The 11054-nt window shown below is 34.1% G+C and overlaps 1 protein-coding gene across 12 annotated transcripts in view; it reads right to left on the reverse strand.

The window, feature by feature from the left end:
• The window catches only part of LOC102820955 (calcium/calmodulin-dependent protein kinase type II subunit delta-like), a 416134-nt gene that overhangs the window by 200617 nt on the left and 204463 nt on the right, over positions 1–11054 (reverse strand). For all 12 annotated transcript variants that reach the window (XM_006872238.1, XM_006872247.1, XM_006872241.1 and 9 more), the window contains exon 4: positions 2188–2242. In XM_006872238.1, coding sequence (XP_006872300.1) covers positions 2188–2242 — 55 coding nt within the window. The remainder of the gene's footprint in view (positions 1–2187; positions 2243–11054) is intronic.

Below are 11054 nucleotides of genomic sequence, written 5' to 3' on the forward strand. Positions count from 1 at the left end.
AGAGAATGAAGTCCTTGACAACTTCAATCTCTTCTCCATTGATAAGAATGCTGTTTATTGGTCCAGTGGTGAGGATTTTTGTTTTCTTAACATTGAGATGTAATCCAAATCGAAGACTGTGCTCTGTGATCTTCATAAGTATATGTTTAATGATAGCAGGTTTCTTATATAAAAAAACAAAGAAGGAAGAAGGAAGTGGCACATTCAAAGAAAAAGACTGCCAAACACCTGCATGTCCTGCAAAAATATCCTTCAAGAATAAAAGGGAAATTCTCAGAAAATGGAAAACTAAGAATATATATTGCCTGCCAGACACACCCTAAAAAAAACTGTCTAAAGGAAATTCTTCAAATAGAAAGGAAATGGAAGAAGCAAACAAACAAGGGGATTCCTGAGACATCAAAAAGGAAGAAAACATCTATGAGTAACATAGAAAATAAAAATATGAGCTCCAAGAGGATATACAAGGGGAAGGATTGTTAGTCTAGCATGCAGTGGTGTGAAACTACACCTACATGAGCAAACCATGGATGGACTGTAGCTGTAGAGAGAAACCTGTGCTGAAGAACTGTTCATAAGCAAAGCTAATGCTTCTTTTCTACAGCATGCCTATAGATCACTTAACGTGACTGCACGCTTGGCATGCTACCCAACAGACAAGACTTTCCTTCTTTCTTAATAACAGAACCATGATTTAGTTCTTCACTGGCCCTCATGTGATTCAGGGGGAGGGAGGTTCTCTACCCAGACCTACTGACAGAATTATGATTGGCTTATACCAGTCACTGTAATTCCATTCCTTTTGCCAATACCTTGTTTAGACATGGGCATGAGAAGCAATTCTAAAGAAGGATCCATTAGCAGATGTTTTCTGAGGGACTGCTGGGAAAGGTTTTCTCATAGATAAAAATATATGCAATGGAATTAACATTCCTTTTTTTTCACCCTTTGGAAGTCACTGTGATACCGAAAACTGAGGCAGCCAACTTGTAGCCCACATGCTAGAAGGAACTGACAGGAAGAAGGAAAGAAGGTAGTTTTTTTAATGACATCATTGAATAGTTGAATTAATCAAATCTCATACCACTATGCTCGTATTATGTAAAATAATAAATTTTTCTTACTTATCTGTTTCAAAAGCTTCTTTGTAAACATCACTTTAAAATACTAGAGATATTCCATTGTATGAATTTACTCTTGTTACACAACTGTTTCCCTGCTACTGGACCCTAAATTGTTCTTTTTTTAGTTTTATTACCCTCATTATATAGGATACTACAACAAACACCTTTTAGCATAAATTTTATTTTCATGAAGGGTATACTTCCATGGATTTTGTTTCTAGAAGTAGAATTACTACGTCAAAGAGTTTGAGCACTTTTGAGTCTCTTGATACATAGTATCAAATTTATTTTTAAAAATATACAATTTGTTAAATTCCCACTAGCTATGTGTGTGACCTGTTCCATGCATCCTTGCTATCCAAAGCAGATACTGTGAGTTGCCTACCCAGGAACCATTATTATCCCTTTATCTTTGTTGGTAGAACCACAGTTTGCAAATCCTGAGTAGTTTAAATCCATCTTGCTATTCTATTGCTAGTGATTGGTTAGGGGTATGCACATAAACCAGTCTTGATGAATGAGATTAAGTAGGCAATGAACTGGGTACATTTTTTATTCATAGGAAGAACAAGAGACCATGTTCTCACTGTACATTTCACTGTCTGCACACAATATGTCAACCATGTCAGTGTAAGAGCAAAACTAATGGACTAGAGTAAAGGATGGGAGCTCAGTGATGTTACTGACCCCTGAATTTAGCAACGCTAAGACCACCTTTCCTTAGGATCTTTTTATATGAGATAATAAATTTGTACATAGTTAAAAGAATCCAACAGGAAATTTGGCTGATGTCAGTCATAAAGGTCAAATTGATAACTACTTATGATATGGTAATGGATAATCAAAAAGGAAACGTTTTTAATCTGTTTCAATGATAAAGATTAATTTTTAAATAAACGCTGTCTGTCAGTCATCTCTTTTTAGAAAGAATTAACAGTTGGATGCATAACATATAAAAATATTATGGACATTAACTTGGACTGTACAATGAGAAAAATCACATTTAATTTAAAATGTTTTAAAAGAGTTTGCAAAAATTAATGAGCATAAAATGTGTACTTACAAATCAAACACCAAGTAATGAAAGCCCTCTTCTGATATGCTGTCATGAAGCCGTACTAAAGAAAAAAAATAAAAGAGGGAGAAGTTTTGTGTTAGATATTACAATGATCAACTTAAAGCCAGACTCTTGATATTCCAAATAGGCATCTGGACTCCTACTAGAAACAGTAGAATTACTATTTTAACTTTGATAAATCGATGTTCTTTACAATCAGAGTTGGGTTCAGACAGATGTAATGATATAATCTTAGTGATAATAATTTAAGGATAAATTGCTGTCCAAAAATGTGCTCAAGGTAGAAAAAGAGAAACTCTTGTTTTACCCTAATTTTAAACTGTTGTTGTTAAGTGCCATGGAGTTAGTTCTGACCCATAGCAACTCTGCACAGGGTTTCCGAGGAGTGGCTAGTGAGCTTGAATCACCAGCCCTGTGGTTCAAACTGACTTTGCAGTCTAGCGCATTAGCCCACAGCGCCACACCAGGACTCATTTTAGATTATCATTGGTAAATGTGTATTTTCTATTAACATTAATATAATGCTGATTGAGGCCAACACAATTCAGTCTCAGATCCTTTACTCTCTTCACTTGTATCATCACTTTGCAGTAACCCCCTCTTCATCCATCTTTTTTCTAATTTAATCTTAAATATATTGACTTAGCACAGTTTATTTTTACTAACTTAATAATACTGCTCCTTTCTTTAGCACAGAGTTTTCTTCTGATCAATATTACCTAACTGGAACCATATTGCGTGTCTTTGTATTCCTAAAGCAACCTGACACACAGTGTTTTCAGAAAATTAACTATACCAGATACTATGCACACTTACAGAGTAGACATAAATTGTTACTAAAGCTCATTATACCTTCATATATCTAAAACAAATGAGTACTACACAAGCATTTGTCCTGCAACTTTAATTGTATAAATTGTTGTTAAGTGCCATTGAGTCAGTTGTGACTCACAGGGACCCTGTATAGGGTTTACAAGGAGCTTGAGCTGCAGACCATGTGATTCAAATCAACCTTGCAGTTCAGCGCATTAACCCACAGCACCACACATTACCCAATTAGCCTATATTAGAGACGCCTGATAACTGTAAGCTAATGCAGCCAACTCAACTCCTAGTGTGGTGCTGTAGGATTAGCACTGGACTGCAAACTACAAGGTCGGCAGTTCAAACCCACCAGCTGCTCCTCAGAAACCCTATATAGGGTTGCTATGAGTAGGAACCATCCCAACTGCACTTAACAACAACAATACTGCCAAAGAAGCTCAAAAGCTTGGCTTGATAAAGAATGGCTATTCATGGTCATTTAGCACAACTCATTACTTAGACTCTCTTGAAGACACAGTTTCACTGAGCATCTGTAATAGTCTGCATTTAAGAAAGTTTGCATAATTACATAACTATTTAAATAACTCCACTTGTACGTATTTGTTTGGTAAATCGAGTAAATAATTCAAAATGTCTGAAATATTGACAAGTCATTCTGTGAGAATAAAATGGGTGCCTATGCTATCACATTTTGAAAGTAAAAATTACAGAGCGAGAAGAAGAAAATGATGACTTCTTCCCACCACTGTCTCGAGATTAAAACTTCAATTGAAGGTGGGGTCACAGGTGCTCAAATGTAAGAGTGGAAAAGCTGAACAAAGGGAATGTTTCAGCTAATGCTGGAGAAGAAATAGGAATTACTGCCATATTTGAAATAAAGTTTCTTAACCCAATTACGATAAGTTTATTAATACTTGTAAATAGTCATCATTTGGAAATAAATGATTCTTTGAATAGGTCAAGAGTCATTCTAATGAATAATAATTGAACATATAATAAGGGTTTTGGTCAAACCAGTGTAACAAAACTATTTAGTCAGCAAGCACATAGTAGTGATTAAAGGCAAATCATTTGCCAAGTTTACTCCTTTGGCAATATACAATTCCAAAATAATCATTAGGATATCCAACCATTTGACCAGGTGAGTTAATTCTGAATGAATGACATTGTTGATAGTAGAAATAAGCCAGCATCATCCTCACTTGGATAAATAAATACACATTTTTCTTTTGCCCTTTATTCATTCTTTTAGTATGTTCCTCCCTACTTTCCTTCCACTCTTTTCTCCTTTTGTTCCCTTTATATGTTTGCTTCTTAAAATAAATAATTAAAAAAAAATCAGGACCATATGAAAGCATTCGATTTCTATTTATTAACAATACTATGTATAATATTTACAGGGACTTTCCACATGTTTACAATTACATTTGAGAATGGATTTTTTTCTGTTTAATAATTTTAACTTTATTATTCTCTGGAGAACAGTGTCTTGCATAGTCATAGATATCACCTATTTTTCTTCAAGACTTTACTTTCAGTAAAAAATATGCTTCATATTCATCCTTCTTTTCTTTTTAACAGTTGTCAAGGGTTGAAAATTGTGCATACTTTTATTAAAAAGTTGCATTAATTATTCCCTATAAATAACTGCTGATTCCTTTTTACACCAAAGGAGTTTTGTAAAGTTCTGTTCCTCACAGCTGTTAGCACATGACTGACTGCAAGGCCAACCTTGAAAGCACTGTGGTCTCATGTTCAAACACATTGTACCACATTCTTACTATGGAGATTTTCTGCTATTGCCATAAGCTATGCATATGGGTGCACACAATTAGCCTAATTACAGTCATTCCTAAGATAATTTTAGAGAGAAATTTTCAAGAAGATAATGAGAAAGGCATTTGAGAAAACATGTTATAATACATCTTGGCAGTATTTTTTCTGAAGTTTGCTCAAAGGTAAAATCAAGTTTATAAATAAGCGCTGTCAAGTCAATTCTGACTGACAGCAAGCCTGTATAGGGTTCCTGAGAAGCAGCTGTGGGTTTGAACCACTGACCTTGCAGTTAGCAATCCAGTGCTTATAGTACAGTACCACAACAGGAGTTTTATAAATAAATACATTTCCATAAACAATAAAACAGATTTTAGAATTTTAAAGTCTACTATAGATAAAATCTACTTTTAAATTCTAATGGTGAAACTATAGGAATCAAAAACAGATAAAAAGAAACGGAAATATTTCCAAACATTAGTTAAACCCAAAGCTTCAATCTCTTCTCTTTTCTGAATATATGATAAATTTGATAATTTGCTTTTGAGGTATCACAGAGTTACCACCCTTCCTTCCTGTTGACTCTATGTTCTTGTATGATTACTCTGTAACTCTAATAATCAGCTCCACAATCAAGAGGTTTAATGAGACCACAGCTATGTAATTGCAGAAAATGAATTTAATTTAAACATGACAGAGGTTCCCTATTTACTTTAATAGTTGTCTTCAGCTAGATTCTCTCAAGGAACAAAACCAGAAAAATGTACATATAAGTATATAAAGAGTGATTCATTTCAAGGGCATGGGTGGTAAGTCTCAAACCTATAGAGCAGGTGTCAGGCTGGAGGCTTCTACTACCAGATGTAGTTGCAGAAATGGACAAATCTAACACCAGCATATCAGGTAACAGGCTACTGGCTCACAGCTCAAGAACAGAGGTCAGAGGATGACTACACAGATGCAGGATCGAAAGACAGTGAGCTTTGCCAGAACATCCATAAATATTGGATGCAGGTCACATGCCCAAGAAAAATTTTGTTTCAACAGATTTGTTGCTCAATCAGGTGACAAAATAAAGGATGATTACACAATATCTACCAAACCATTAAGAATTATGGCCTAGCTGTGATAACATATAACCTTAACCATCACAAAATTTCATTTCACTTAAGTCACTACAAGATATAATAAAATACACATTATAATACTTCTATGTCAAACACAATGTAAATAATTTTCACAAGAATTTTTTATTTAATACAAACAACCACCTGAGGGAACTTTACCATAAACTTTAAAAAAAAAAAAAAAAAAATGAACATAGACTAATGAAGCTAAGAAAAATTCCAAGGCTTAACAGATAGTAACTGGCCAAGCTAGAACCAATATCCATGGATTCTAAAGATCTTGTTTTTACTCCAAATATTATATGGGTGCCTCCTAAATACCTTGTAATTATGAATTTCTTTGTCAGAGGAAATTATATTAAAAAGAGACGAGGGTAATACAATTGTGATGACCTGAGAAAGAAAAGCAGTTCTAAAGTAAAAACAATTTTCAGGAAATGTGAAAACCATTTTGAATACTTAAAGTTTAAAATGTCATGCTTTCATTTTGGGAAAGAAAAGACAGTCGGACAATGTCTAAGATACAGAGCCAATGCAGCTATGTCTGTCTCTATGATTCCGAAATCCCTAGAAAACTGTTAATCCCCTACTTCACTTAAAATCAGGAATGTCAGAATTTTCAGTGACTCAGTTAATTTCCATTAAGTGCACCAATAAACAAGAAAAGTTAAATAATATTGAAAAGCTTTCAAAGCATGTAATTATTATAAATACAAATTAAGTTACTTTTTTTTTTTTTTTTTTAAATAACCTTTCCAGTGCATGGACATTATGATGACATGAAACAGAAAAAAGGGAGTGAGAAGGAAGTGGAAGTTGATGGGTAAAGGATTAAGAGGGAAAAGAGCAGAAGACTAAAACTCTAAATAGAAGCCTAGCTTATTCAGTTTGATGACACATGTTAACGATAGATAATTCTGTCAAAAAGAAGTGGACACACTTTTTTGTCAAGATTTATTATCTTTCCAAAAAGGCTCATGGGATACAAAGTCAGTTGTTTCAATTTTAGTTCAACTTCATTCCTCTCAGCTGCTAATAGCATCCCCTGAACAAATTAAATCCAAGATTGCTAATTATAATTTTGTGATATTATTTATTAATATATTATTTAACTCATATAATACTGTTCTCACTCTTCCTTAAAACCCAAACTCATGCAATCAATTACATTTGTAGCTCCCCAAGAACCATGTCTATAAAAATTCATGTCCTTGTGCAGCCCCCTCCCACTCTGGCTCTAGGTCATATGATTTGCCTTGTGATGAGATATTAGCATATGTGATACTGTGTAGCCCCCTCCCACTCTGACTCTAGGTCATATGATTTGCCTTGTGATGCAACATTAGCATGTGTGATGCAGTGGATCTCTAATAAGCACTTGTAACTTGGAGCTGTCCTCTTGGAAACTACCTGCCACTTCATTAACAAAAACGTTTGAGTTTGAAGAACAAGGAGACCCTGAGGATAAGAGGTCATCTTCAATTGTCCATTATTTGCAGAGCTCAAAACTGAATATGACAGCACAGCTGACCTCCAAGACATTATGTGGAGTAGAATAACCATCGGTCAAATTCAGTAAAGCCACAGAATCATGAGAAATAATCAATTAAGAACGTTTCAAACCGCTAAATTTGTGGTGGGTGTTATTAGCCAACAATAGATAAATAAGAGTGGGAAAAAAAAAAAGGCAAATTGAAATGTGTGATTGGTCATTTTTGTTCTTATTTTTAAAAAACATTGTCCTTGTGTAATTATATCAATGTAATGGAAAATAAAATGGAGTTTAATATCAGGAAATTTGAAGTCATATAAATCTATGCAACTGAACATGGTAAGGTGATGCTCCCAATGTTACCAGAATTCTAATAAATTAATTCATACAGAACAGATTGTGTTGCATCCTCATAATCACTGTTTGCCAACTCTGAACAATATTCCTGGCTATAAATGAGGTAGTATTCACATTTTTTGCCTTGCTATCTTGCAAGATTTTAGGTAGTTGGATTTGGTTCACACACTGGGATGCATAATGGCAGCTTGTAAGTCAGAACCTTTTTATATTCCCATCAGTTGTTAATTATAATTCACAGCTAGAGCAAACATCAGCCAAGTTATAGTCCTGGTGTGGTGCCGTGGGTTAATGCACCAGACTGCAAAGCCATTTGAACTGCAAGGTCAGCAGTTCAAACTCACCAGCTGCTCCTCGGAAACCCTATACAGGGTCGCTATCGACTCAACAGCACTTAACAACAACATCTTGCAAGACTTAAGGTAGTTGGATTGGGTTCACACACTGCGATGCATAAATGGCAGCTTGTAAGTCAGATCCTTTTTATATTCCCATCAGTTGTTAATTATAATTCACAGCTAGAGCAAACATCAGCCAAGTTAGGTCATGCATTGCACCAAGCCTTACCTCAAAGAGAGAGGCCAATATTGAGTTCACTTTTAATTTTTTTTTTTTTTTAAGTCACTACTCTCAGAACATTTTAACAGTCTAATGACACCACTCCAAAAAAAAAAAAAAAAAGTGCAGCTCAACCACTACTTAATGGTTGTTTTGTGACAAACTGGCCATTTCTAAAGAAGGAAACAAAACAAAACAAAAACGTTTGAAATAGAAAACACAGAAGCCCTAAAAAGCAAGCTGAAAATCAGACTAACACTACTAAAAAGCTGAAGGCAACTCTATTTGTGTACTTAGTTTCTCTAAATCTCTATTTCCGATGACATATAGTAATATGGTTAATAAAAATGGCACTTTTTTTTTTATCCTTCCAACATAAAATATATTAAGAAGTTCATCACAGCACTCTGCTTCTCTGAAACATGCTTCTGTGTATATTGTTCATTGTATCTAAAATTAACTCATATAATTATATACATTCTCTCTATACAAATATATCTTTTCATTATTTTGTTGTTGTTGTTAAAGTCAACAGTCCCACAGCATTTATATTTTGGTTGTCTCTACTTGTCTTAACAAGACACGTTGAAAGTTTGGACATAAAAAGTTTAGAAGTCTTTAAAAAAAAAAAAGGTTTCGAAGTCTGACTTAGATAAGTAAAGCAACCAAGTAAACTTTGAGTCACAGTAGGTTCTAATTTTAGATATCTGAACACATAAATTCCTAAAGTTATGTAAGATGTATGTATTCTCCACAAAATACTTAATAAAAAAGCCCATTATCAAATGCCAAATGCCCCATTATTGAATACTCAAAAATTAAAATAAATTCCACATTAGAAATTGAAACAATGCTTTAATAAAATTTCAGAGGTTTCCTACAGTGACAAGAAAATCATTTTAAAACTTAATACTAATAGGACATTATATTTAAAAACAATCCACTGCCTATGCTTAATAAGAAAAGGAATTAGAACTAAATATTTTTGATATAAGCAAATCTAATTATCACATGTAAAACTTGCTGGGAAACACCAACCATATTAACTTGTAAACTATTCTAAAAATACACAAAAATAGTCATGAGATCCTAATATCAACCCTGAAGGTCAAGCATGATCAATTCTGCTTACTATGGTCTCTACTCTTAGTACTAAATTTGAACTCCATCCCAGGTTGTGAATAGCCAAACTTGGATTACCTTCAATATCTATAGAGTAATCTGTGGAATCAAGTTAGTATCATTCATGCCTGACTGGAAAATTTTGTAATGACCAATAGGTCAGACCTACTTACACACCTGGATTATATGAAGGTGGTCTGGCTAGCCCATCATACCTATTAGTTGGAAGAAATTCAACTTGGGAAGATGGGAGAAAGAAGGGGGATATGATCAGTGGTTTCTGATAGTATGTCTACCATTCACATCAATCATAAAACGCCAGTAACCACAAAAGAAAGCCATTAGCTAATCTGCTTGAAAGAAAAAGTCATAAAGGGTTAAATAAATTAACATCTCAGAGAAGATTACTGAAATATAGACGTAAATAGAGCATTCATTTTTAACACCCTTTCCTTCTCATTTTAATAAACAACAAATATGTATGCAAAGGAAAATTAAATTATAGGCCAAATAATACCTGAAAGTGTTCTTTGTTTTCTTTGACAATAATGTAGATTATGGTATTTCAGAGTTAGACTGCATGATTCCATTCTTACTTTATTTTTGGAAGGGAGATTACATTACTTAGAAAAATTATTACTCATCTCAAGTCTAGTTACTTAAAAAAAACAAAACAAAACTATCCACTTGTAATTTTGTTTTAATATTGCCTATTTTATGTACTCAATCAGTGGTTCCAATTTCCTTCATTTTTTATACCTTGTCCTTTTATTATTCTATTTTTCTATATTTGCACTGAGTCAATCAGTCATCACTCATAGATCTCTGAACTACTAGGAAAACAGAAGAGAAACTGCTGCCTTCATCAATCACACCCTACTTGCTGAACTGTAGCAGGCCTTTTGATACGAAGAACTGTAAGACATCATTAAGAAAGGGAACTGAAGCTAGCAATAAATGCTCAAGAGATTATTTAAATTTGTAACCTTAATAAATGAATAACCATTGCCATCAAGTGGATTCTGACTCATAAGGACCCTATAGAATAGAACTGACTCATTGGGTTTCTAATACTGTGAGTTTTACATAAGCAAAAAGCCACATCTTTTTTTCCATTGGTGGGTTTGAACTGCTGACCTCTAGGCTAATACCTGAGCACTTAACCACTCATGTACCACAAGGGCTTTTAATCTTTAGCCACTTATAAATTTAACTGGATACTCTGAGTGTTTACATAAGCACTCATTATTTAAAGAAAAAAAATTAACTGGCAAGTGTGTTTTCTACTATCCTCTTTTATTGTGGAACTTTTAAAACATCAAATGTCTATTATCACAATAGTTATGAATGTCTTAATTCAAGTCACAAATTATCAAATATTTTTGATTGACCCAATGAATTAAGGAGTCCTGGTGTGGCGCTATGGGTTAATGCGCCAGACTGCAAACCTGTTTGAACAGCAAGGTCCGTGGTTCAAGCTCACCAGCTGCTCCTCGGAAACCCTACAAAGGGTTGCTATGGGTCAGAACTGACTCAACGGTACTTAACAACAACAACAACAAATCCTACACTAGGGAATGCAGTGGCTGTAGAACATG

The sequence above is a fragment of the Chrysochloris asiatica genome, unplaced genomic scaffold (genome assembly GCF_000296735.1).
Source record: "Chrysochloris asiatica unplaced genomic scaffold, ChrAsi1.0 scaffold00188, whole genome shotgun sequence".
In the NCBI taxonomy this organism is placed as follows: Eukaryota; Metazoa; Chordata; class Mammalia; order Afrosoricida; family Chrysochloridae; genus Chrysochloris; species Chrysochloris asiatica.